Source organism: Mirounga leonina, unplaced genomic scaffold, assembly GCF_011800145.1.
Source record: "Mirounga leonina isolate KUSES-001 unplaced genomic scaffold, KU_Mleo_1.0 Mir_53, whole genome shotgun sequence".
NCBI lineage: Eukaryota > Metazoa > Chordata > Mammalia > Carnivora > Phocidae > Mirounga > Mirounga leonina.
The window spans coordinates 53,530,277-53,557,590 of NW_023270807.1; the positions used below are offsets into that span (position 1 = coordinate 53,530,277).

Genomic DNA, 27,314 nt, shown 5'->3' on the forward strand with positions numbered 1-27,314 from the left:
ATCTTTGTGTGACATGACCATTCACCCCACTTCAGTCCGTTTTTTAACTAGACTATTTCAGTAGCTTTCTAACCAGTCTCCCTTCTTTTACTCTTACTACCTTCTGGAACATTGTTTTACATGGTAGCCACAGCAGTTTCTTTTTGTCATTCAGCAAATCAGAAGCATTTATTGATCACCTAATACATGCAAGGCACTGGTACAAAAGTCTAGGTTAGAGGAGAAAGCTTGCTAGTTAGTGCAACCATTTTTTTTCTTTTTTTTTTTTTTAAGTGATCTCACAATTACAGAAAAATTGCAAGAGAACCTTTTTTTTTCTGTCCATTTGAGAGAAAGTTCCTAACATAGTATCCCATCACCACAGATACATTAGTCTGTGTCCTACAAACAAGGGCATTGTCCTATATAATCACATAACTATAATACAAACGTCAAAATATTGACATTGATGTATTCCTGCCATCTAGTCCTCAGATCTCATTCATGTTTTACCAGTTTTCCAGTAATGTCCTTTACTGTAAAAGGGCCCAGTTCAGAATCACATATTGCATTTAATTGTCATGTCTCCTCAGTCACCTTCAATCTGGAACACTTACTTGGTCTTTTTTTACTTTCATGACCTTGACACTTTTGAATACCACAGGCCAGTTATTTTGTAAAATGTTCAATTTTGCTTGTCTGCTATTTTTTCATGCTGATGTTCAGGTTATGCATCTTTGACAGGAATGTAACCAAAGTGATTCTGTGTTCTTGTCATTGAATCCTAGCAGGGGTATACAGTTTAGATTTTCTAGTTACTGATGGTGTGCATTATAACTTCTTAATAAGGAGGTATCTGTTAGGCTTGTCATAAAGCTACTTGTTTTTCCTTTATAATTAAGTATTTGTGGGGAGGGCAATTTGAGATCTTATAAGTTACCTGTTTTTTATCAAACTTTCAGTTTATTCATTTATTTAAATCAGTATGGACTCATGGCTCTCTATTTTATCCATTGGATTAAAATCTATTATTATCATTGTTTAGATATTTTTAAATTGGCTCTGATTTAGCTATTGGCCCACCCTTCAGGCTGGTTTCTGTGTCCTTTCAATATGACCCCATCGTTCTTGGAGCACTTCTCTTCTTTCTGGTACAAGAAGTTGTAAGCTCAGTTCATACTTTTCTTCTCCCAAACCTGGAATCAGCCATTTCCCCAAGGAACCCTGCCTGGTTCTTTTTAGTCGAGTATACTATTTAGAAACCAAGATCTGGACACTAAATTGCTTATGGCTGTTTGGTCATCACTGCTCCCAAGCCTCTCAGCAGACAAGTTAGGATACACAGACACATGTGTATCCACCCCTCTTTTTATCTATATTTTTGTATTTTTATGTTTATCAAAAACCATGAGTTCACACTTGATACTTCCAGTTCCCATCCAAGCGCCCAGTTAGTTTTGTCCTAGTTTTCTCCTTTTCCATATTTGCAGCTCCCTTCTCTGACCCGGAGAAACCTAGTTCCCATTACCCTTAATATACTATTGACCCTTGAACAACACAGAGGTTGGGGCACCAACCCCCACACCGCAGTTGAAAATCTGAAAATAACTTTTGACTCCCGCAAAACTTAACTACTAACAGCCTACTGTTTACCAGAAGCCTTACCAGTGACAAATAATCGAGTAACATGCATCTTTTGCATGTTATATGAATTCTATACCATTTCCTTAAAATGAAGTAAGCTAGAGAAAAGAAAATATTAAGAATATCATAAGAAAGATGGGGTGCCTGGGTGGCTCAGTCAGTTAAGCGTCTGTTCAGGTCATGATCCTGGGGTCCTGGGATCCAGCCCCGTGCTGGGCTCCCTCTCAGCAGGGAGTCTGCTTCTCCCTCTCCCTCTGCTCATCCTCCCCACTTGTGCTCTCTCTCTGTCTCTCAAATAAATAAATCTTTAAAAAAAAAACCAAGATTATCATAAGAAAGAGAAAATACATTTACAGTGCTGTACTATATATATTTTTTAAATATCTACGTATGGGGGGCCTAAGTGGCACAGTTGGTTAAGCATCCTACTCTTGGTTTCAGCTCAGGTCGTGATCTCAGGGTCCTGAGACTGAGCCCCGTGTCAGGCTCCACGTTTGGCACGAGTCAGCTTGGACTTTCTCTCCCTCTCCCTCTGCCCCTCTAGCCTGTGCTCATGTGCTCTCTCACTCTTTCTCTCAAACGAATAAATAAATCATTAAAAAAAACTCATGTAAAGTGGACCTGTGCAATTCAAATCCACGTTGTTCAAGGGTCAGTTAAATTTACTTATTTGAATGATTCCCCTTTATGTAACTGGTTTCCCGTTGCTGCTGCAGCTCTCTTTCCCATGTGGATGTCCTCCTTTCTCCACATCGGCTCTGACAGCCTGCGCCCTCCTAACACAAGAAACTGGTTAGCAGTTGTTGTTTCTGGGAGAACTGGGTAACTGAGAGATAAGAATGAAGGGGGATTCAGTTTTGTACCTTTTTTGTATTTTTATTTGTATTTTTTTTGTACTTTTTGTACTATATTTTGTATTTTTATTGGTCAAAAAATAAAAACAAAATATGTTTTTCTATTGACAGTTTTTTTTCTTTGACTATTGCGGTGAGTGTAGTTATCATCAGGTTCGGCAAATATTTTTTCTGACTCACAGTAGCCCTCAGTTTCTCTGTGTAGAGGTATTATGCATATGCTCAGAACCTAATTTAGCATAAAATAGCAATACTGTAAAAAAAAAAAAAAAAAGCATGAGGGCAAAACAAATTCTGAGCCTCAAAAGATGTTGCTAGGCTGTGTGACTCCCAGATAGTTTCATTTAATGTACCATATCATCATATTTGTCTCTTAAATATAAGGAACCCCCCGGCCCCCACTTTTCTGGTCTAACTTCAGAGAAAACACCTGCATCTCTGATTTTAAAAGGGTTTATATTGCTGTTATAGGTAGCCAAAAAGAAGATCAGGAAATAGAACAGTGAGATGTATAGGTATACTAAACTACATTGTATTCCAAATTGAAATAAAAATTCAACAGCTAAGTTTTATTACACAAAAAAAAGCTAGAAATTTTGTGCAGTTCAATTAAATATTTACTGAAAACCCAAATTAAGTTATGCATGCAGAAATTTTAAGATAAAGTCCTTCAAAAATGTGTTCAGGTAGAAGGGAACAGAAAACAAAAAATAGAACTTGAGAAGATTGTAATAATTATAAGATAAACAGAGAGCAAACTTCACCAAGCACTTAAATGGACCTTATTGGTTTGGGGGCTCTAGATAATTTAGCTGAAACACTAGGATAAATTAATTTAATAAAAAAAAATCTACATTAGAGTTTGATAAAAATAATAATTTGCGCAATGGCAGTATCGTAGCCAATGAGGTTTGTCCGAGGCGCAATTATTGCTAATTGAAAATAATAATTTAGCCAAAATTCCCAAACACAGGTGTTTTAAATATCAATTCATATTCAGACAAATGTTTCTGCTCTCCCAAGTTTGTCATAGAGAAAATTCATAACATCTTAAATAATCAACAGAGAATTGAGTATTTGGAATAACTTAAAAGTCTCTTAGGTATATGCATAAAAATAGAAACATAGACTAAACCCAAACCAGAAAACAGGCATAATTGGCTTAAAATGAATAGGGAAAAAATATATAGTCATAAAAAGAAAGTCTGTGTTTTCTTTATAATTTCCCTTAAAAAAAAAAAAGATAATTATAAAAGAAAAGCATTCAGAGGGATCTACCCAAAAGAGATAAAGAGTTATGTCCACACAAAGACATGTACACAAAGGTTCATGCAGCATTATTTATAATAGCCCCAAACTGGAAACAGTCCAAATGTTCATCAAGTGATGAATGAATAAAAAATGTGGTATCTCCATACAGTGAAATGCTATTCAGCAATAGAAAGGAGTAAATACCGATTCATGCTTCATCATGCATGAACCTCAAAATGATGCTAAGTGAAAAAAGCCAGACATAAGAGACATATATTGATTCTATTTATATGAAATTTCTAGAAAGGCAAATTTATAGAGGCAGAAAGCAGATCAGTGGTTCTCTAGGACAAGGGATGGAAGCAGGAATTAACTACAAACATCTGTGAAGGAATTTTTTAGGTGATGGAAACATTCTAGACTTGAGAGCTATAGTGATGGTTCCTCAACTTTATAAATTTATTAAGATGCTTGAATTGTATGTAAATTATACCTCATTAGAGCTTTTTTTTTTTTTAAGAAACACAGTCATTACAGAAAATAGTGCTAAACAAAAAGGAGCATTTTAAATGGATCCCTCCCAGTCATCTACCTAATCTGGGAGTATATCATTCCAGATTCCTTTCACTACATGTGTGATTTCACTTTTCTTCAAAAACAGAATCAGATAACATTCACTTGACTCTTCTTAGGTGGAGAAAGAGCCTCCCAGAGAGAAAGAATAGAATGAAGAAAAACGAACATAAAATAAAAGCAGATCAGGTATCATTAAATCTGAGGTGGAAATTGGTGAGAAAGTGAATTGTTCCTGGATTGTGGATACAAATCAATTCCCCTGGAATTTCAGTAGTGTAATTCTGATTAAGGATGTAAAATCTGGTATTATTTTTGCCTTCATTTTTTTTTTCTTTTAAATGGTGTTTTTCATAAACTAGTTATCCTAGTTATTTTTATAATTCATAAATATGTGTAATTCTAGAATGAGTAAGATCTTTTTATTTCTTTCCATAAAGGCCTACAGCAGTAAATTCTCTCATTTCAAAATATGGATTTCAAGAGCAGCTGCTTTACTGTGAGTTTGCTTTAAATTATATGTCACTTAATTAGCTGCTGAATAGACTATTAATGTGAAACTTACTAATTTTTCATGTTTTGACTTCTTTTAACCTTAAAACTTACATAACTAAAATATTTCTAGTTGAAAGGTTTCCCTATACCAGTTTTCATGTATATATCTATCTGTTATATCCACCAAACATTTAGTGTTGGCTACCCCGAAAGGAGTAGAATGAAAAACTGTGTGTGTGTGTAAAATACCACTACGCATATATATTTATAGAGAGAGATTTAAAATTGTAGGATTAAAGAATAATTTTCACTTTGTTTCTTACAGATTCTTGCTACATTTTCTAACATGAAAGTAAACAGTGTTTGTCTAAAAAATTTTTAGAGGTGCCAGCCTGGCTCAGTCAGTGGAGCATGCGACTCTTGATTTCAGGGTCATGAGTTCAAGCCCCACATTGAGCATAGAGCTTACTTACTTAATAAATAAATAAATAAAATATTTTAAGAAATAAAATTTTACAAAGAGGATAATACTAGTAAAAATATGTTTTTAGCATTCAAACAGCATTGTAATATCTCCAAAATAATCTTGGTTCATAACCTATGTTATGTGTGTGTTTGTGAAGCTCTTACCACGTTTTGAGGGGTTTTTTAAAGTCTTTTTTTTTTTTTTTTAAGATTTTATTTATTTATTTGACAGAGAGAGACACAGTGAGAGAGGAAACACAAGCAGGGGGAGTGGGAGAGGGAGAAGCAGGCCTCCCGCCGAGCAGGGAGCCCGATGCGGGGCTCGATCCCAGGACCCTGGGATCATGACCTGAGCCGAAGGCAGACGCTTAACGACTGAGCCACCCAGGCGCCCCGGGGTTTTTTAAAGTCTTGCTGGAATAATTTTTAAAAACAATGACTTAGGGTGCCTGGGTGGCTCAGTTGGTTAAGCGACTGCCTTCGGCTCAGGTCATGATCCCCGAGTCCTGGGATTGAGTCGCACATCGGGCTCCCTGCTCGGCAGGTTATCTGCTTCTCCCTCTGACCCTTCCCCCTCTTGTGCTCTCTCTCTCTCTCTCAAATAAATAAATAAAATCTTTTAAAAATAAATAAATAAAAACAATGACTTAATCTTTTGGCTCAGATATCTGTGCAAATAGAATTAAAATGAAGGCTGGAAAAGAAATTCATGTATAAAACCAAAAGTTCGTTTTAATTCACTGTATTTTTCAAAATATGCAGTTAAATTTGGATTTTTTGTTTAATAAATTTAAAATTAAAAATGTAACATATATTGGAATCTACTAATTGGAGATTGGTGGGATTTCATGTAAAGTTCTTCAAGTAATTGATAACTTGATAACTTTTATCTTAATTTAGCATGGATTTATGTTGTACAGCCACAAAATTTAAAATTATGTGTTGCAGTCTGTTGAAAAATCTAGACTTTTCTAACGTATCCTCATTTACTCAGGAGCGAAATCTTGCAAGCTAATTTTTATTTCTGATAAAGACTAATTTTCATAAATGTTTCTTTGCCAGTCATCTTTTGACTGTGCTTTCTGATTTGCTTAGAAGTAACTCCTTCCTATCTGCTTTGTCTTTTTCAGGGGATTTTGATATTTAAACAATAAAATGTTTAGTTAAATGTTATGGTTTAAATAAAAAGCATATATTTTATGTTAACGGCAGTACTATCCAGTTCTCAGACTGGCATCAGTCTTTTGATGATGATGATAGTGATTAATGATGATGCTGGTGGTGGTGGTGGTGGTGGTGGTGATATTTAGTTAACATTCGCTGAGTGCTTATTATATGCCAGCTACTGTTCTGAGCAATTTACTTGAATACCACAATTCTTGGAGACACTTACTGTTATCCCTATTTCATGGCTGAGAAAGTGGAAGCATAAGTAAAATGACTTGCCCAATTTTTGTCAGCAAGTAGGTGACAGAGTTGAGATTTGGACATAAAGGGTGTCTAGATCCAGATCCATCCTCTTAACCACAGCATTATACTTCTCTTTCATGTGCTGCAATTTAAACAGTAGAAATGTAATAACATAAAAAAACAGTAGAAATATAATAACTTTTAAAAATTTTCATGGCTTTATTTCACACAATTGACTCTAATGTGATCCAGGTGTCTTAAGTTTTCTAAATATGAGAAACTTGAACTTGGAAACACTTACTGATTGCGTATTATCTATTCTCCAAGTGTTTAGTCATCCACTTTCAAACATATCATAAAATAAATAATGGCAAGGTTTTTTTTCCCCAAATTACTCTAACTAAACTATTAAATGTTAATGTTAACCAGTTACAGGTTCAGCACTTTTAGCTAGTTGCCAGAATTTCCTAAATTTGTGACCTGAATATTCTCATAAATGGCAGGAAAGTTTTGCCTAAAATATAACGTCTTCATTTATGCAATTTAAACTTTAAATTGCTTTTTTAAAGGGTAAGAATAACTAAATTGTGAAATAGTATTTTACTTTTTGACGTTTATACCTGCTCTAATTTATTTGTATTTGTTTGGTTTTGTTTTAAGCTGTGCTTGAGGAACTCGTTAATAGTGGACGTTTACGAGGCACTGTGGTTGGTGGGAGACAGGATAAGGCAGTGTTTGTCCCTGACATTTACTCCAGAACACAGAGTACTTGGGTGGATTCCTTTTTCAGGCAGAATGGCTATCTAGGTAACTATTTCTTTTTGTCTTTGAAACTAAAACTTCTTTCTAATACTGCACACATTCTTAGAAAGTATTGTATTAGTGCTGGGAGTACACACATGCTCTGCTATTGACAGCAGCTTTTAATGGTTCTCTTTGAGTGTAAAAGTAGCCAAATTACACATTTTTGTTGGTTTTGCAACTGAGTTTAATTTCATAGTTATTGAACAGTTGTAATGTAGAAAGGCCAAAATCTGGTATTGATTGTTACCAGTCTTCCAGTGATATGATACTATTACAACTTCAGGTATATTTTAAGTCATGAAAAGTAATTTTATTTATTATATCTTATATTTTATGAAGTTGCCCAGTTATTCAGATAGATTTTCTTCAAATACTTTATTTTGGCTATCAGCTTTACAATGTGCATTTTTATTAGTCATCCACTTCTTCAGAAAACCTGAAGCTATTCTAGCTTCTGTTTCTGAGGTTCTGTCATTTGGATAAAGTAGATTGACTGAATTTAATCATTAAAACAATTAGCAAATATATATGCATATGTGTAACGTATATATTATGTATGTACATGAGCTCACTTAATTTGATCAGTTTCATAACCCAGGTCAAATCATGTAAGAGATCAGTTGCTTTCTCAGTAATAAACCCATAAGATATTAATGTTCAAACAGTTTAAATCTATGCTAGAATACTGGGTTTCGCTTATGTTTTCTTGGCTTTCTGTAATGTACTTTTCAGTTTCTTCAGCCATGGACTTGGATTAGAACTTCCTTATAATTAATTTTCTTAAATATGATTATTTGGGGGCATAGCATACAATAGTTCTCTCCAATAACTTTAATGGCTGTAAATTTAAGTCTTTTTTTTTTTTTCACTTTTGTTTATATGCTAAGTCTAGTTTATATGCTAAGTCTAGTTTAAATTAGACTAGGGAATTACTTTGTCTTGAGTTGTCTGATACCTTTAGTTAACTGTAATAAGCAAAATAAATTCCAGATTTTGTTTCTTTACTTATAAATTATTATATTCTCCTTAACTCCTGTTTCTCCTTTTTTGATCTATAGTTCTCATGTTTCCCTTTGACCCCTCAATTAAGGAGGGTGTGACATAGCTGGGATTGAGGAAGCATTTGAACTAATTTTTCTACAGCTATGTTTAGTAATAAAAATTTGGGAAGGTAGCCAGCCGAGCCGCCTAACAGGAAATAGGCTGTGGTACATTTCTCTGCTTTATTCTTTAAAACAAAACAAAACAAAAAAAGTGCATTCACAAAGAATAGGTGTTGGTAGAACTTAATTTTTCTAAGACTTCTAAAAGATATGAATGATTGACAATTCTGTTCCAATGTATTCTATTCCATTTCTATTTGTGATATATTTCTAGAATTTGATGCTTTATCCAGACTTGGAATCCCAGATGCTGTGAGCTACATAAAGAAAAGATATAAGACTACACAGCTCTTGTTTTTGAAAGCAGCTTGTGTTGGTCAAGGACTTGTGGATCAGGTGGAAGCATCAGTAGAGGAAGCCATCAGCTCCGGAACATGGGTTGATATTGCAGTATGTTTTATCTTCTTCTTGTCAATTTTTCTTTAAACCAGTGACCACTGATATTCACTAGTATGTGGTCATTTTAAGTATTAGGATACATAAAGGTAGTCTTGGCTTTGTAGCCAAATTCTAGTGGTCAGTGTTATAGCAAAAACAATCTTAATTATGCTTAGAGACTTTATAGCTTTTGAGGTAGAATGACCTTTTATATATGGATAGTCAACATCCAGAATTCCATAAATCTCCAAACAAATAAGCAAACAATGTAACATTCTTTTCAGGCCTGCCATTGAAATTGATGAGATTTCTCACAATCTTATCCAAGAATTTACAACTTTACTGGCATCAGGCATTATATAGTATTTGTGTATTCCTTATCCATTCATTAACTTCTGCTCATGTATTAACATGAGCTGCTTTAGCCCTGGTAGTGTTTTACTTCAGTGTTCAGTATTGACCTGCCTTTATTATGCCAAAGAGATAAGTGTAGGTGAAGAGAAAGAAACAAGAGGCCATTCCATTATTTACTAGTCAGGGCAAAGTAGAAAATTACTTGTTTTGGATACACAAGTTTCCAGAGGTTCCAGATTTTGGTGTTCATTTATTCATTCAACAAATTTTAAGTACCATCTGTGTGCCAGGAACCATTTTACTTGCTGGGAATGTGGTGCCCACACAAGTTTCCTAAGTGGAGATAGTTAATGAAAATGGTAATTTCAGATAGTCCAAAGAGCTAAGAAATCTATTTTGGAGGTAAAGTTGTCAGGACTTGATGGTGGTTTGTTTGTGGGTTTATGAGAGGAATTGAGTGTGACATGTAGGTTTGGGTCCTGATCAACTGCATGGAGAACAGTACCATTAATTGAGATGGGGGAACAATGGAGAAGGGTGGGTGGGACCTAGGTGTTGGGGGATAGGTGGCTGCAATCAGTGTTGTTCTGGACATGTGGAATTTGAGATGCCTATTAGGCATAAGAGCAGAAATGTTAGGGAGGCAGTGGGCATATGACTCCAGAGCTCAGAGTGATGATGAAAGCAGAAATATAATTTGGGAGGTTATCAGCATAGAGATGTTTCTGAAGGCCACTGGACTTAATGAGATCACCTAGGGAGGGCATATATGTGTAAAAAATGGTTTGTCTCTGTGATACTGTATTTATACTTGTTTTCATTTTGTTTCTGATTCTAGCCTCTGTTACCCAGTTCTTTATCAGTTGAAGATGCTGCCATGTTGCTTCAACAGGTGATGAGAGCATTCAGCAAGCAAGCTTCAGCTGTAGTCTTTAGCGACACTGTTGTAGTCAGCGAAAAATTCATAAATAACTGCACAGAACACTTCAGTGGACTGATGCACCAGAAAGCTGAAAAGGTATGCCAGATTTCCTTTCCCTTACTAATCTTAACAGGATTTTCACATTAGAATCATCTGACATCTTTTGAAAAATGGAGTATGCAGCATATCCCCAAAAGTGAACACTGTGTTTCATGCATCATTTTCCTTTAATGCATCATTCCTGTCTTTTTCTTCTTGATTTGTTTTTCCCCTTCTTCACTCCCATCAGCACATATAAGTTAGAACTTAGGGAGCTGATTTTATAAATTGAAATCATATAAATGAAATTATACACTTCACAGTTAAGTCACCTAAAGGTATTAGTCCAACATTAAAATCCACAAAAATGGTATCTGTGGATTATAGGCATAAATATACAGTATATCAATCAATCACTACACTATATATTTACTAAATCAGGTAGAGCCTTATTAATTTTACCTATTTGGGATGCAGAAATGGGATAACTTAGGAAAGAAATTGTTACTATCAGAAATTGATTAGCTCCTCAGAACAAGTGCTGTCAAAGTGTCTAGAAGCAGCGGTCCTGCCAGGCCTGCTTTAATGACCTAAATTTAATTCATATTTCTAGTTAGCAGCCCCATCTACTTATAAAGCCTGCTCACGGATAGGTGGAACAAGCACATTTATCTTAGACTGTTAATAAATCCGTGAGAGCTTATTAAGTATGTAAGTAATTTGTATTCCTCTCTATTCCTTTTAAGCTCTTTAATAGTTTAAAAAAAGAGAGATAATTTTCTGTGTCTTGCCTGCCAGGCAGCAGAGAAGAGTAAAAATACATAGGATTGATACCAGTACACCTGAGTTCCAGTCTCAACTTTTTTACTCTTTTTGACTTTGGACAAATAGATCTCCAGTTTCCACATCTTCAAAGAAAGGGTGATGATGCCTCCTTTCTAAAGATAAATTTAAATAAAGGATGGATGTATACAAAATGTCTAGCACATTTAGCTCCAAGTCACTAAATGGCTACATTATTTATTTACACTAAAATAAAAACATGGTCATCAATTTTTATTTCTTTGTGCTCCTCCCTGCAACTACAAAAATAATTTGAGGGAAAAAAATTGATTCTGTTGTTTGAACTGTCAACATTCTAAACATTTTCCTTCAGGAAACCAAAAAGGAAATGCCATTTTTAACATGAAAATGTGCTTTTGTCAGTACAGATTTAGAACCCTGTCCCATGTTGAAAAAACAGTTTCTGAACATGGAAATAGTTCAGAAAACATAATTTTTTATGTTTTTTTTTAAAACATAAATTTTTAAAAAGCAGAGATCAGGAATGAGTCCAGAGGAAAAACAGTTTATATGATTTAAGTGTGCCAACTCATCCTACATGGTCGTTCTGTTAGGGTGAGGGATGGAGATTTTGTTATTCTCAGTTAGCCAAGTGGCACTGGACTTGGAAGCCTCAAAAAGAAGAAGAGCAAGGTCACCTAGTAAGCAGTGGTTAAAAGAAGCCAAATCAGCTGAAGAGGTTGCATCTGATGTGTGATCAGTTTTTCAGGGACCGGATAGGATTTTTCATTATTTGATCACAGAATCAAAAAGTTAAGAACAGCAAGGGAAGAGACTGATCTTTGGCAAGGAGAAATAGTTTCAGAGGGGCAACTGTTGGACCTGGCTCTATAGTCCTTCTTAGCAAAAAGAGCGAACAAGAATAATTAGGATGAGTAATAATAATTGAGTATGTAAATAACTTTTATTTTATGTTTTCTGTAATGCCATATATTTTTGCTTACCAAAAACATGTTTTATTTCAGGAAATGAAAAATAATCCTGTTCATTTAATCACTGAAGATGATCTGAAACAGGTCTCCATTTTAGAAAGCATTAATACAAGTAAAAAGGATAAAAAAGATGAACGAAGGAGAAAAGCAACAGGTAATAAATTATTATTAACCAAGAAGATTCAAAGATGAGTTTTATTTGTTGCAGTGAACTCTACATTTATTAGGCCCTTTGAAGGGGATTTATCTTCAGCTGTTAATATTAGTCAAATCTTTTCTTAATGAATTAAATTTATTATGAAAATGGAAATATTAGTGGTTACTTATTCTTTTTTTATTTTGTGAGAACTAAGTTAATTTCATGACCTGGCCCATGTCCCATTGTTTGCCCCCTCACCGTCTATATTCCAGCCCAGTAGCCTTTTTTTTTTGGATTCTCAGATTTGGCAAGTTTGTGTTTACCTGAGAGCCTTTGCATTAGCTATTCCCTCTCCCTGAATGTTCTCTCTCGAACTTCAGGTAACAGATTTCTTCTTCTAATTCAGAGCTCAAGTTTAAATGTCAGTTCCTCAGAGAGGCCTCCCTCACCACCTGGAATGGTAGACATGGTCACTCTCCATCATATTATCTTCCAGTCTTTTTTGTATCGCTTTTATCACTGTCTTGTGTTTTATTGTTTGGAAACCTTGTCCATCTCGTTTATTGCTTCCCTAGTCCTTAGAGCACTTGTTGATGTATTTTAGATGTTCTATAAATTATTTATTGAATGAATGAATTTCCCAAGGAGATCTCATTTCTGTTTTTTTGTTTTGTTTTGTTTTTTTTAATTAAGAATCACTGGAAATTATTCTAGGTAGCACTGGTATACTAGTAACTTGCATTTGGAAATTAACATGTGTTTTCCATACTTTTTATAGTAGGAACGATTTTATTAGTCCTACATCAGAGTTAAAGAAGCTAGATATTCAACATGTTTCATTAATATACCTATATTGAAGATGTGTTATAAAAACTTCATTTTTGTTGTGGGAATTCACTCTGTTTTCTTTGAGATTGTTTCTTTCCTCTTCAAAAACCTTTTTCTAAAATATCTTTCAATTTTGATACTTTGAAATTTCTCTGTATTTTTCTGGGAAAACCATACTCTAATAAATCATGGTAGTATTCACAGCCATGCATATTTTATCATATTATTTGAAGATATGCTTATAAATTCACCTTAAGCCATTGGTTGCACTTATGTCAGAATAGCTAGTCTGTTTTATTTCCTTCTAAAAATTCAGAGTCATCTGGTCATCATTTCAAGGATAGTACTGTCATATCATAATAGTTTAGATATAGTGCATGGAATAATGTCAGATTTAAATGTCTTCCCTCTGAGAAATTTATTGCCAAATGTATGATTTTGAGAGAATTGTATTTTTCTTTTTTTTTTATTTCCAAGGTTATCTTTTTTTATCATGTTATGTTAATCACCATACATTACATCATTAGTTTTTGAGGTAGTGTTCCACGATTCATTGTTTGCATATAACACCCAGTGCTCCATTCAATACATGCCCTCTTTAATACCCATCACCAGGCTGACCCATCCCCCCACCCCCCTCCCCTCTAGAACCCTCAGTTTGTTTCTTAGAGTCCATAGTCTCTAATGGTTCGTCTCCCCCTCCAATTTTCCCCCCTCCATTCCTGCTATCTTCTTCTTTTTTTTTTTTAAACATACAATGTATTACTTGTTTCAGAGGTACAGGTCTGTGATTCAACAGTCTTACACAATTCACAGCGCTCACCATAACACATACCCTCCCCAATGTCTATCACCCAGAGAATTGTTTTTTCTATCATAAAAGCAAGGGAAAATAAATTATTAGAACTTACAATTATAGGACATGATGAAATTTAAAGGAATTGTACTTAGAACTTAAAAAAATCTGTAGTTTGTATGTCATTTTACTTTATGGAAAATTAATCTTTTATGAAGAAATATATTTTCAATATTTTTCGGTGTTTCAATCCTATTATTAGATAAGTATTCTATTTTGTTGAATTGATACTTTAAATGTAAATATGTAAAGCAGAGAAATATCTCAACAACATTACTTTTATTTACAGTGTTTTAGTTTGTCTCATAATTTGTATTTTTTTCGTCTTTCTTTAGCCAATAGGTGATTGATAACTATATTTTTCTACTCATCCAACTTAATATTCATGGTCAGCATTTATCGAGCTCCTTTTAATATGTCAAGCATCGCTTAAACCCCAAGGATACAAACATTAGTGAGACATGCTCCCTGTTTTCAAGAAGTTCATTGTCTCATTGGGTGGTGGGAGACTCAGGATGTCTCCTATAAACATAATCTTTCAACCAAAAGGACAAAACCAAGGGTAATTAAACTTGTGAAGTACTGTAATAGGGGATATTAATGAGGCTGTAGTAACAGAGATGAGCAAGTGAGGGCACATTTCTTCTGGGGAAGGTAGAAGAAGCGGTAAAGGAATGGGTTTGGCCAAGACAAAGTCAGACAAAGCTATAGAAAAGAGGTATCCTTAGTGAAGGAAGAAGAGACTGTGGAAGAGCCTGCCTTTAGAGCAGGTAAGCTATCTACGTGAGTTGCTCAAATTCAAGAGGTTTCACATTTTACTAAGTTTTTATTGACTGAATTACAAAACTTCTGTTGTAATAAAAAAAGCTCCCACCTTAAATAGCAGCTTTTAAAAGTTTAATTATTTGGCTTTTATTGTTCTGCTGTACAGTTAAATATGACAATATAGTGTCATCATTTTCTAAAAATCTCCAGTTAGCTAATACTAACTAATGTCATTTCCCACCAGAGGGCAGTGGAAGTGTGAGAGGAGGTGGTGGTGGTAATGCCAGGGAGTACAAAATTAAAAAAATCAAGAAGAAAGGAAGAAAAGAAGAGGATAGTGATGATGAGTCATCTCACACTGGTGTGTAGCTTTAATTTACTTTTCCTTTGAGAGTGTGTCATTTTGCAAACATTTTCTTAAGATGTAGACCATTAGATGTATATGCTTCTGCAAGAAGTTCTTGCTGTGCACAGTTTTGCACACGAATTTCAGTTACCACGGCTTAGTTGATAACACCAGGCCCCCATCAACACGGTTCATATTCTAGTTACCAGGGTGTATTAACAATGAGTACTTGTATAAAGTACAGGCAATGCTGCTGGCTCCTCAGGCCATTGATCAGCACATAAATAATATATGTGCATCATGAGCTATGACAATCACATCACTTGTTTCAAAGTCTGTCAGTGATTGATCCCTGTGCGTCTCTTCTTCACTTTATGCGCAGACAACAAACCATGTAGTTATGTTGCCTCCTTGTCTCCCAGTGATGAATCCCTATGACATTTTGCCAAATGGATAATCAAAAGGGAACTGGCCAGCAAAGATGAAAATGCAGCCAAGAAATGAAAAGTGATAACACTGGAAGTAAAATATGAATCAAGAATAAATGGTGTTCGGGAAGAACTAGCTGACTGTGGGAATGTTGGCATTGCCACTGTTCAGGAGACTAGGTATGCAGCCACAGGAGCTTGGCAGAGGCACTTACTGACCAAATGGGGAAAGTGGTTGTGACGGAGAGGATGAAAATGTCCTAGAGGATGTGTAGTTGGCAGAAAACTTCATATTAAAGGAATTCCCAGAGATGTTTCACAACATTGAAAGGGCAAAGGATAAAATGCTGTGAGCTGATCCAGAGTTAAAAAAGGAGAATGACAACTTGCCAAGGCATAGAAAAGATGCTTGCTCTGTAAGTTACAGCCTGAGAAGAAGGCAAGCGCTGTTCAGACTATTTTTGATAAATTTTTTACAAAGAAATAAAATACTTTGTTGCCCAGTGTTTCTGATGAGCTAAATTACAGTATACTAAATTTTAAGTATTAGTTTTCTTTTTCATTTCCCTTTACATTTATAACCAACAGTAAGAGCTCTTAATGTTTTCACAGACATTTTTTTAAAAAATCACAGAATAGTCATAAGTTTTCCCATTGTTTGTTAAGAACACCTTGCACAGTTTCAACTTGCATAGTCATTTTTATGGTTTCCCACTGCCCTACAAAACAAATTACAATATTTTATTACAAGTGGGTTTCTGCATATTCAAGTAGGAAACATTGAGCTTATGCATATTTAAGTTTTATGGTAACATCTAATTGGTTGGTTGCTTCTATCTAAGGGGGAGAATTAAGCATATGCATCTTCTTTTTTGGAGACTTGTTCGCATTTGGTACTGTTAAGTCAGCAAGAGCTGTTAGTTTTTCTAAATAAAATTATGATTCTTTTATAAATTGTGTTTTAAATAAATTTACTAAATGAATCTATGATACCTCCGTTTTCTTTTTCCCCAGTAAAAAGAGAAGAAAACTTGAAATGATGATCATTTGAAATTTTTATTTTACCTCTTCCACAGAGCTCGTTGTGTGTGGGCTCGAGCTGGGAGGTATAGGTATCAAGTGACACGGCTTTGGCCATTAATGGGCTAGGACTAGTGATAGCATCATCGCTTCAGATCTATCTTTAACGTATTCTTTGCTTTAGGTAAAGAAGAATAATAAAGACAGGTCAAAAGAGCTACTGTTCTCAACATGCATAAAACAATATTAATTAAAATGATCTTCATAGAAACTACTAGCCCTGTTCTTATTTTAAATAGTATTAAGACTGTCCTCTGTGGGTTTTAAGTTTTCATTGATAAATGAATTTCTCTATTCCCCAGATGTACTAGGGGTGGGAGAGAAGGGGCATTTCATAAAATACTTCTCTAATATCTGTAGCTTTAAGTAATTGTTAAATGAGGCATGTGATACTCCTTTTGTGCACAGATTATGGAGAAGGGCTATAAAGGTAGTAAAACCATTCTACCTAAAAAGATATAATTTCAGTGCCTTTGAAAGGGGGTTGTGTTATAATCTCTGAAATGGGGGATGTAATTAGGTTCCCAGCTAAATCACAGCATCAACTCAGTGTGAAAGATTACTAGATGGAAATATAATTTAATAACTTATAAAATGCATGCAGGAAGCAAACAGAGAAAGCAGAAACTATGTGATGTGAAAGTCCAGGAATGGATAGCAGATCTCAAAAAGAAAGGATATTGGATCTGTTCTAACGTGTCCATCGGTTCTAAAGCCGTGATGTCAACTTACTTACCGATTTTTGAGCTATTTTTTAATTTATTTATTTTACTGTTTTTTTATTTTTATGTCTAAGGTTTTACAATCATCAAATCTAGCTGGAAATAATCACTTTTATATTTTTACAATATTAATAATGGAAATACTGTTAGCTTTCTTTGCAACCCGTGCTTATCCAAGTCGGTGAGGAGGCATGACATTTCCACACTTAACGATTATTTCCATTACAGTAGCTGCGTACAAATTTTTCCTGGCATAGAATTATTTTTGTAAGAAGAAAAATAAATGATGAGTGTAAAATTATGAGGTTTTTTTTTCATCTTTGCCTTTCCCAAAAGATAATTTTTAGCTTAATTCTACTGGAGTTGTCATTCACATGACTATAGAGGCTTTTCCTGAAGATCTTCTGTAAATTATAAGGATGATTTGATTTTTAGTAACTGTTCATTTTTATAAAGAAGGAAATTCTGCTCAGTATACATTGTTCAACAAAGAGAAGTTACCTTTTTCTTAAAAGATTTTTTTTCCATCCAGTTGATTATTTTGATTTTCCACTATTTGCATCATCCAAGTTAGATCAGGGGGAAAATCATCTTTATTATTTTCTGATTGACATTAGAACAGTCATTAAATAAAGTTAGAAAATTATTACTCAAAAGAAATGCCACTATGTGTCCTATTTTTAAAATTGTTTTCATTGGTTATTGCTATCTGACACTGGCAATGTCTATGAATGAATTACCATCTTAATGGTAAGTTAATTACCATTAAATATGTTAATGAACCTTGTTTGCTTTTAGGTTGCTTTATGTTTTTGTTGTTTTTTCCTATTGTGCATTTCTGCTATAGGAAAGAAGAAGCCAGAGATCACTTTTATGTTCCAGGATGAGATTGAAGATGTTTTAAGAAAACACGTACAAGATGCCCCTGAGGAATTTATTTCTGAACTCGCTGAGCACTTAATAAAGTAAGTATAAAAACATATTTTTTCTGTTTTATGATAGAAATTCAATGAGTTATTAAATAAAATTTTCACCAACATCATGGAAAGCATAGCTTTTAAGTCTTTTCTTTTCAAAGCTTAGAATTTAATCTAGCCACCAAATTCCAGATTTTGTTTGCTGTTTGCTGTTCTGTTCAACAGACGTGTAAGTGCTTTGGGCGAGGCAGTGTGGGAAATAAAAGGCGAGAGTGCGGAGGCATCCTCGGTCACTGATGTTTCAGTCCTAGGTGGGAGAAAAACACCAACGCCAGTCACTGGCTGCTCTCTGACATAGCATAAAAAAGTAATATCTAAAAGAAAGAAAAGACCATTTTCTATCTAGATTTGACAGAGGATAAACAGTGCACTTTTAGGGAGAAAGAAAGTAACAAACTGTGTTCAGAGAACAAATTTAGACAGCACTAGCTTGTAATTGAGCCAAGCTAAATTTATTTTTATACAGAAGTAAAAGAAATTGTGTATAACTTTACCGTTACTAACATGATTTTCCCTCAAGTTAGTTCCATTGTGTAAGCGTCTATAAATGCAATCCAGGAGCCCAGTGCATCTAGCTTTGAATTTAGAAATATAGCTTTTGTAGTGAGATTTTTTTTCATTTCACTGAATATTTTTTGTGCATGAATACAGTACATAATCATATTTTTCATATGTAAGAAGATAGTTACTACTAACCATTTGCCATTACTTAAAATAATCTCTTCTGAAGTTGTTGAGCATAAAAAGTTTTAATATCTTTTATAGAACTTTAGAAATTGAGAATTTATTATTCCTATGAATAGGGAACAGATTTATGTCCTATTCTCCAAATGAACTTTTAAAAATTACTTCGGACTGAATTTGAATTGAAGCTTTTGTTACTGCTATCCTTACTGTCTTTTCTTTTCTTTTCTTTTCTTTTTAAGATTTTATTTATTTGCGAGAGAGAGAATGAGAGACAGAGAGCATGAGAGGGAGGAGGGTCAGAGGGAGAAGCAGACTCCCTGCCGAGCAGGGAGCCCGATGTGGGACTCGATCCCGGGACTCCAGGATCATGACCTGAGCCGAAGGCAGTCGCTTAACCAACTGAGCCACCCAGGCGCCCTCCTTACTGTCATTAGTGCAATAATTTTGAGTACTTTAAAACTGAGAAAAATAATGCATTTAAGTTATAAGTCCTAGGATTAGAGGACAAATGCTTGTGAACTATTCCCCAAATTAATCTTGTTTAAAAAATATAGAGGTATTTTCTTAAGGCTTACTTCCATAGAAGCAAAATTTCTTATATGCATAAATCCAGTGTGTTTTAATAAACTAAATATATTTATCTTGTGCACAGACCTCTTAATAAAACTTATCTCGAGGTGGTACGTTCAGTGTTCATGTCTTCAACTTCTTCTGCCTCTGGAACTGGTAGAAAGCGCACAATCAAGGACTTGCAAGAAGAGGTTTCAAACCTATACAATAATATTCGGCTGTTTGAAAAGGGGCTGAAGTTCTTTACAGGTATACTTAAGACTATTTTTTCATTGATTTTCATCATTGTTCCTGGACATTCATTTTAATAAAGCACCTTTATTTTCCAGATGATACACAGGCTGCTCTTACAAAGCACTTGCTGAAGACAATATGTACTGACATCACTAACCTCATTTTCAACTTCTTAGCTTCGGATTTAATGATGGCAGTAGATGATCCTGCAGCCATTACAAGTGAAGTATGATAGTGATTGTCTTGCCTTCTTGATGTATTATGTTTTGAAATAAAAGCATATTTTATTTTCTCACATCAAAAGTAGTCTGAAGGAAAGTAAAATATAGGAAAGGGTTTTTAGGGAAAAAAAATCTATCAGATTTTTAGTTTAAATTGGTGATATAATCAGTCTGTTGAAAGTAATAATGCTTAATTACTTTGGAATCAACACTTTTATTTTTTCCTAATTATTGTTATGTCACATCTCCTTTTCCTGCTGAGTTGCCGATCCCTTGACTGTTTTGTGGCCAGATTCCATAACTTTGTAGTCATTTTCATGTAGTGACGCCATCTCATTTCAATGTTTAGATGAATTGCAGTTTATTTGTTAAAATGCTAATCTCAAACTAAAGTCAAAGTTCATTTCTTCCTGTCTCAAAATGTAAGGTAGAGCGATGGCTCCCAGTTGCTTCAAGAAGGAAAGGTGTGATCTGTCCCTAACACTCCTCCTCCTCCTCTTCTTCTCTATCCCTGTAGATCCACTTAACGTTGGAGATTTAGGAAAAATGAAGGAGGCAAGAGTGTTTCATAGGAGTGACTGCATATCACTGGTTATGATCTAGATCCAATGCTGTGGCCTCATGATGTGTCTCTTGCCCCATCGGTGGTGTAGATTGTTTTGGGGCCTGTTTTTTTAGCATGTGACAACCCCTGTAGCAGGGACCTCCCCTAAACCTCCAAACAGAGATACATTTATTTCTCCCTCCTACCCCAACAAAGTACTGTCCCCCTTCCCGTCTTCAGCTCAAGCAGTGAATCTCCAACTGCCTGGACAGTTCCATATATCCTGCCTCTGTGCTAACCTCTGCTGTGGGAAACACATGGGGTCCCATCCCGTGCCCTTCAGGGCACAGAAGAACTGGTGTGGCATGTGACAGGGAGTCAGGTTTCCCTGGTCTTCCAAGACTCACTGTAACTTGCAGGACCTGCCAGCCAAACTATTCCACTAGGCATCCACCAGAAATTTCACACTTGGTAAGGCCATCAGACTCTGGTCAAGAATGCCATCATATTTCACGAGACACATCTATGTGGAGAGGGGTGCCGAAAAGATTCCACCCACCATATAGTATAACAAGCAGCCATCCGTGGAGCAAGTTCTCTAGTTTATAGGCATTCTGGAACTTATGAGTGGGAACCCCCTCATCTGGCATTAGGGAAGAACACTCTTCCTACCCCGATGGAAGAGAGCGGGAGTAGCCTCTTACCCCAAATTCTCTTTTCCCCACAAGATGAATGGTTTTCTCTCCACCCCCTCGCCCCCCATCTTCCTCTTTGCTGCTGGGCCAGAAGGGAGGGGTAGGGCTATATCTAGCCTGATTGGCTGACTGGCTATTGGCTAGCTCTCCGATTTTAGAATGTTTTTAGCGTATTTTTGTCCCTAGTTTGAAAGCTAAAATTCAAAAACAAAGATCAATTCCATTCAGTACTCTATTATAGTAGTAAATATACTTTGTTTTCTTTTGTTTGATCTTATATCTACCACATGTCAAAGTCACAATCCCAAAAGAGTTTTTTCCCCTTACAGGTAAGAAAAAAAATTTTAAGTAAATTATCAGAAGAAACCAAAGTAGTTCTCACAAAACTCCATAGCTCTCTGAATGAAAAGGTAAGTAAAGTTTGATTCTGTTTAGATAATGGGGCTAGAATTTGTGATCTTTGAGTAGATTTTTATCAGAATAAGTGTAAACTAAATCTCTTTGGGAGGTGAAGGGGGAGAACAGACCAGGAACATTTTCTCCTAAATCACAATTTCAAGTTTAATAACAAAATGACCTTTTTAAAAATTATGTTTCGGGTGTAAAATTATAAAACTACTGAGTGGCTATATTTTTTAGGCAACCTGTTAATAAAAGTAAATGGTGGCATTAAATACCATTTCAGAGCATAGAAGACTTCCTTTCTTGTCTGGATTCTGCAGCAGAAGCTTGCGATATTATGGTGAAAAGGGGAGACAAAAAAAGGGAAAGGTAACATTGAATTAATCTATATTATTAATAAATTCTTAGATGTGTGATATTTCATATCCGAAGTTGGAATTTGACTACCTGAATCTTGCACAGAGAACACTTGTATCCAAATGGCTGCATACCTTTGAGCATATTCAGTATATACGTGGTCCTCTCTGACTGGTATCGATAAGGTAGCAAGGTTCCCTAATCCCATAGTTGATCAAGCCTGGGAACTTCATACTAGCTTTGAGACCTTCTTTACAGGAAATCTTACCTATATCAGTACACTTCTGTTTGATTCCCAACAACTCAACATAAAAAGTACACCTTGAGGATCCCTGCTACGTAGTTTTCTCTATCATTTTCTAGCATATTAGTTTATCCACAGCATTTAGGGTTAAGTGTGTCTATATTTCATATTTCAAATGTCCCTTAAGATGTTTATGGAGCTAGATAATTAAACTAGAGAAGCTAAAAATGATTACCGAAGGGAAGAACTAAAATTGGTGAGAGCTTGTTAAAATATGAGAATGTGTTTTTGTGATTTTATTTTTGTTTAGGCAGATACTGTTCCAGCATCGACAAGCACTGGCTGAACAGCTAAAAGTCACAGAAGACCCTGCTCTTATTCTGCACCTCACAGCAGTCCTTCTGTTTCAGTTCTCAACCCACAGCATGCTCCATGCACCTGGAAGATGTGTCCCACAGATCATTGCTTTTCTTAATAGTAAAATTCCAGAGGTATTACATTTTCCATGCATTTGAAACTTTTCAAGCTTTTAGATTCTGCATATTTTGAATGGATAGATGTGAATCATCATGAACAATAAGACACAAAACGTATTAATATGACTTCCTGTTCTGAGAATGTGAACAGTGAATCTGAAGATTGATTTTTAAAAACTCAGCATAGATCAAGAATCTTTTGGGATTCTAGAAGATCTATTGGTAAAAAGAAGTCTTCCGTTTCAGTTTATGCAAATTTAACCTGTCCTTCAAGGACTAGTTCCAAAAGTCTTACCCTGCACAAATTCTTCCTAGAAATTTCTCAGCTAAAAGGAATCTGGCTTCTTTGAACTTCCATATCACTTTGATTTAATCTCTGGTGATAGAACTTAGCTAAGTCAGTTTACATTAAAATGATCTGTATTCGTGTTTTATCACCCCTCACCTGTAAACTCCTTGCCAGCAAGGACCTTGCTGGATTCAGCTTTCTACTTACATGGCCAGTGATTTGTAAAGATGAAGACCTTCACTGTGTATTGGTTGAACAAATCCAGCTTGTTCTACAGAAAATTAAATCCTGTTTGTTAACTTTTCTTCTGTTCTCTTTTCACAGGATCAGCATACTCTTTTGGTAAAGTATCAAGGTTTAGTTGTAAAGCATTTAGTTAGTCAAAATAAGAAGACTGGACAGGGAGATGATCCCTCGAGTGATGAATTGGACAAAGAACAAGAAGATATCACCAATACTACTCGTAAAGAGCTTCAAGAACTTTCTTCATCCATTAAAGACCTTGTTCTCATGTCCAGGAAATCATCTGTGACAGAAGAGTAATGATCTTAATTTACTTTTGTCATATAGTAAACATTTTTCCCAAAGTTTAAAGTGAGTGGTTACCAAAAAATATTCACTTCACAATCCTCGGTTTCCCCCAATAACACACACATACACACACCCACACAATTCAGTTTAAACAGTAGTGTTGTATTCAGTGTAAATCTTAGAAAAATGTGAAATTTTTGTAAATTGGGTTCAACCATGGAAGACTTCTTTTTCACATTATAATTCTAAAAATTACTATTTCAGGTTTATTTTCAGATGCTGAATGAAGAATAAATTTTATGAAATCTTTCATCTCTAGAAAAGGACTCATTTGTTGTGTTGTTAGATTTCAAGTGACATCCTTACAGTTATATACATATTAGGCAGAACCTTAAAATGTGGTCATGTGTTTTTTGGTTTTTTTTTAAGATTTTATTTATTTATTTGAGAGAGAGAATGAGATAGAGAGAGCATGAGAGGGGGGAGGGTCAGAGGGAGAAGCAGACTCCCCGTTGAGCAGGGAGCCTGATGCGGGACTCGGTCCCAGGACTCCAGGATCAAGACCTGAGCCGAAGGCAGTTGCTTAACCAACTGAGCCACCCAGGTGCCCTGGTCGTGTGTTTTTAAAAAGGGAAAGAAAACCCTTTGGTGTCACAAATAAAAATCGTGGATTTTAAAATTAATAGAGAATGCTTCAAACCTAAAATACAGAAATTTGCAATTTTTGTTTTTTTCTAAGCCCTTGCTCTTATTTCTGGCAGATAGAGGGCCTCCCATATCCCCCACAAGAGTGAACTTTTATGTGGTTGGGTCTTTCAGGGGATGCCTTTACAGGTACAGAAGAATACCGGAGGGGCCCATACACTGCTGGAGTCTATTCTAACACAAGATGCTAACAAGTAAGAGAAAAAATAAAAGTTACTTCTTAAGAGGTATAAGTCACATTTTAACATTAGAATAACTAAAAATGTAATACAAGTATTTTTCTTTAACCAGTTTGCATTTCTAAATGTTATATTTTTTGTATCAGTAGTCACTCTGGCACCTAATTCTTTGTTATGGGAGGATCCGTAAGTGCATTGAAGTCATTGGAACTTTATTTTTTTCCAAAAATGAAAATCCTTATAAGAAAATAGGTATTCTTGTTTTCTAAAGACTATTGGTAGTTAAAAGTAACAAATAGTTCCTTAGAGTAATAATTTCAAGCACATGAGTTTTAAGCAACAATTTATTATATATCAAAAAGAAATTTATTTTGAATATAATAGTTAAATCTCAAGTATCAAAAAAGTACTATTTTATATAATTCCTTATATGGCACTTAAAACTCTGTGGTTCAAAATGTTTGAATACAAATATCAGTCTACCTCTAATTCCAGACAAAGTATTAATACTGACTGAAAGAAATTGATATAATTGCTAACTGAGCATTATTATTAAAGTTGATAGGAATGTAACATAAATTTAAGTGTTTTTCCATTGGTAATTTTCTATTAATGTATTTTCATATGGGCAAAGGAAGAAAAATGAAAAATCGTCTGTGACCACAAACTCCACTTAGTTTTGTTTATTCAGTTTCCAAAATATAGAACACCCAGCCTAATGTTTTATTCAGTCTTTAAGAACCTTCTCATTTATGTTTCAGCAGATACCAAAGTAATCCACATTTGTTTCAAACTAGACCATAGACACGGAAACAAATAAAATCATTCTGACTTTCTTAATTTGTAGGAATAAAAATAGGAGAGACAACCAAGCAAATAAGAAGAAAACCATTCTATCTTGTTCACATTAATTTTTTTCATTTATCAGAATGGTTCATATTTTTCCATAGTAAATAAGAACAGTTTTTATTGTTTTTGAAAATAAAGTTATGTAGCTGATTTTGTATGTAAAATTCTAATTTCAATAAAATAAAAATTCTTAAATGGCTATCTACTATGATCTCGATGGGCAGATTTAAGAATGTTATTAAAAATAAATTTGCTTGTTTCTATTAAATTTTGTGGTACTTTGAAGCTTTCATTATTTCAATTACTAGAATGCATTGTGCAGGTGTTATATGTAACGTGTTTACATTTTAAAATTCTTATTCTATACATTTTTCAAAGATTTTCTTGTATTTTTCTTACACAAAAACAGTTCCGTAGTCCTCAGTATCTCATTCCTTGAATGTTTGCCATTCGTGAACCATTTCACTTTAGTAAATCATTTTCAGTTAGCTGGATTTCAGCAAATGTGCAGCTGCACCGTTGTATCTGCTACTTCCTACTGTTGCAGATATAATGGAAATATTTGAATAATGTGTTCGTGTGTTCTGCCTTCAGACCATGTGTTTCTGAAGAGTCAAGGGAAACCCACTTCTGGCCATCAGAAGGATTCAGTGAACCGTGGCATATCTTACCAAAATCACAGTGAATTTTCAGAGAAGACATTAATACTGAATCAGAATAATAAGTGTAGAAGTTGCTTAACCTGAATATAGAACCATCTTCAACATTTTAGAAACTATATTTTAGTCAGACCATAAAGCACCAAGGATGAGATCAAAGTGCAACAGTGATAGTGCAGCCTATAGATTGAGAAGGAACAGTTCATTCTTTCCCAGAAATGCTACTCAACCCAGGGCCAAATGAGACTTTTTTTCTATCAAGGACTAACATGTGAGATGGGTAGAGGGTGGGGTCAGTGGAAGGTTTGCTTTCTTTGATTAGTACCTTTCCCCCAGTGTATATGGGAGATGAAAGAAACACACATAGATAAACTCCTCTGGGATGTACATTTTCCACAGAAATCTGGGACCACTATTGAAGTGGCCATTAAAATGGCCTAAGGATTCACACAAGTCATTCTACCTTGAAGACTACTAAACAAAAAAATAAATAGAACCCAAGAGAGACTTACTCCAAACCATCAAAAAAAGAAACCTTGACTTTCAGGCTTTCAGAAACACAGTGTTTATTCCATTTACATGACCAAACAAGAAGGAATAATTACTTTGAACATGTATTAAATTTTTATAAGTTCCCAGTGTTGTGTTTTATTGTTTTACCAGCCTTGGCTCTATTTCCCTTCAGTGATTAGTAGTAAGACTTAGCCTTGATGTGTGTTTAAAAAGCAGGAAGGAAGGGATTATGTCGTGTGATGAAGAAAAGGGGAGACATGGTGAATTTAAATCCTTGGCTCAACAATCCGGATCCTGTATGACTGCTATGCACTAGAAGTACAAATGTAAATCTTAAAAATACCCCTTGTTTTCAAGGAGATGGCAAGAATCAACAACTATAGTTCAATATAGCATTTTGAGAGAAGTTAGCAGAGGATGCTGTGGGGAAAGAAATGAAAGTCAGCTGTCTTGCACAGCGGGAAGGAACTAAACAGGCTAGAGATGACCACCTGAACTGAATCCTGAAAGAAAAGTAGGACTAGCCTCAGGGAAATAGGGGAAGGGAGAGCAGGCAGGCGTTTCTGGGAGAGAAGAGGAGATCTGGAAGTACTAAAACATGAACTAATACAAAATAATGAGGCATTTGGGAAACCCTAAGTATGAGAAATATGAAAAATGGTCTGGGAAGTAGGGTAAGATGAAGCTGGAGAGACCAGAGGGAGATCCTGAAATTCCTTATATGTACACTAAGCGAAAAAGTTTAGCCATTTTCCTGAAAACAAGGGAAGTCTTTTCAAGATTAACCAGGAAAATAAGGTAATTAGATTTGTCTTTTAGAAAGACTACCCATTCTGAAAGACAGTTTGACAACTTCCAAAATCCTTTAAAATGAATTATTTGTGAAATCAATGTCTCTCCTATCTGAAAAGT

The 27,314-nt window shown here is 35.0% G+C and overlaps 1 protein-coding gene and 1 pseudogene across 3 annotated transcripts in view; both read left to right on the top strand.

The window, feature by feature from the left end:
• The window catches only part of UFL1 (UFM1 specific ligase 1), a 31,579-nt gene extending 7,764 nt beyond the window's left edge, over nucleotides 1-23,815 (top strand). For 2 of the 3 annotated variants that reach the window (XM_034991550.1, XM_034991551.1), the window contains exons 7-19: nucleotides 4,742-4,800; nucleotides 7,332-7,478; nucleotides 8,853-9,028; nucleotides 10,209-10,388; nucleotides 12,140-12,260; nucleotides 14,939-15,055; nucleotides 18,118-18,235; nucleotides 19,587-19,753; nucleotides 19,834-19,964; nucleotides 21,528-21,608; nucleotides 21,884-21,969; nucleotides 22,512-22,692; nucleotides 23,291-23,630. In XM_034991550.1, the coding sequence (XP_034847441.1) occupies nucleotides 4,742-4,800; nucleotides 7,332-7,478; nucleotides 8,853-9,028; nucleotides 10,209-10,388; nucleotides 12,140-12,260; nucleotides 14,939-15,055; nucleotides 18,118-18,235; nucleotides 19,587-19,753; nucleotides 19,834-19,964; nucleotides 21,528-21,608; nucleotides 21,884-21,969; nucleotides 22,512-22,692; nucleotides 23,291-23,509 (1,783 nt within the window). In that variant the 3' untranslated portion in view covers nucleotides 23,510-23,630. Of the gene's footprint in view, nucleotides 1-4,741; nucleotides 4,801-7,331; nucleotides 7,479-8,852; nucleotides 9,029-10,208; nucleotides 10,389-12,139; nucleotides 12,261-14,938; nucleotides 15,056-18,117; nucleotides 18,236-19,586; nucleotides 19,754-19,833; nucleotides 19,965-21,527; nucleotides 21,609-21,883; nucleotides 21,970-22,511; nucleotides 22,693-23,290 lie in introns of all 3 variants that reach the window. The other variant, XM_034991549.1, reaches the window with a different exon arrangement.
• Nucleotides 3,353-3,573, top strand: LOC118001758 (annotated as a pseudogene).
• Nucleotides 23,816-27,314: the final 3,499 nt, after the last annotated feature.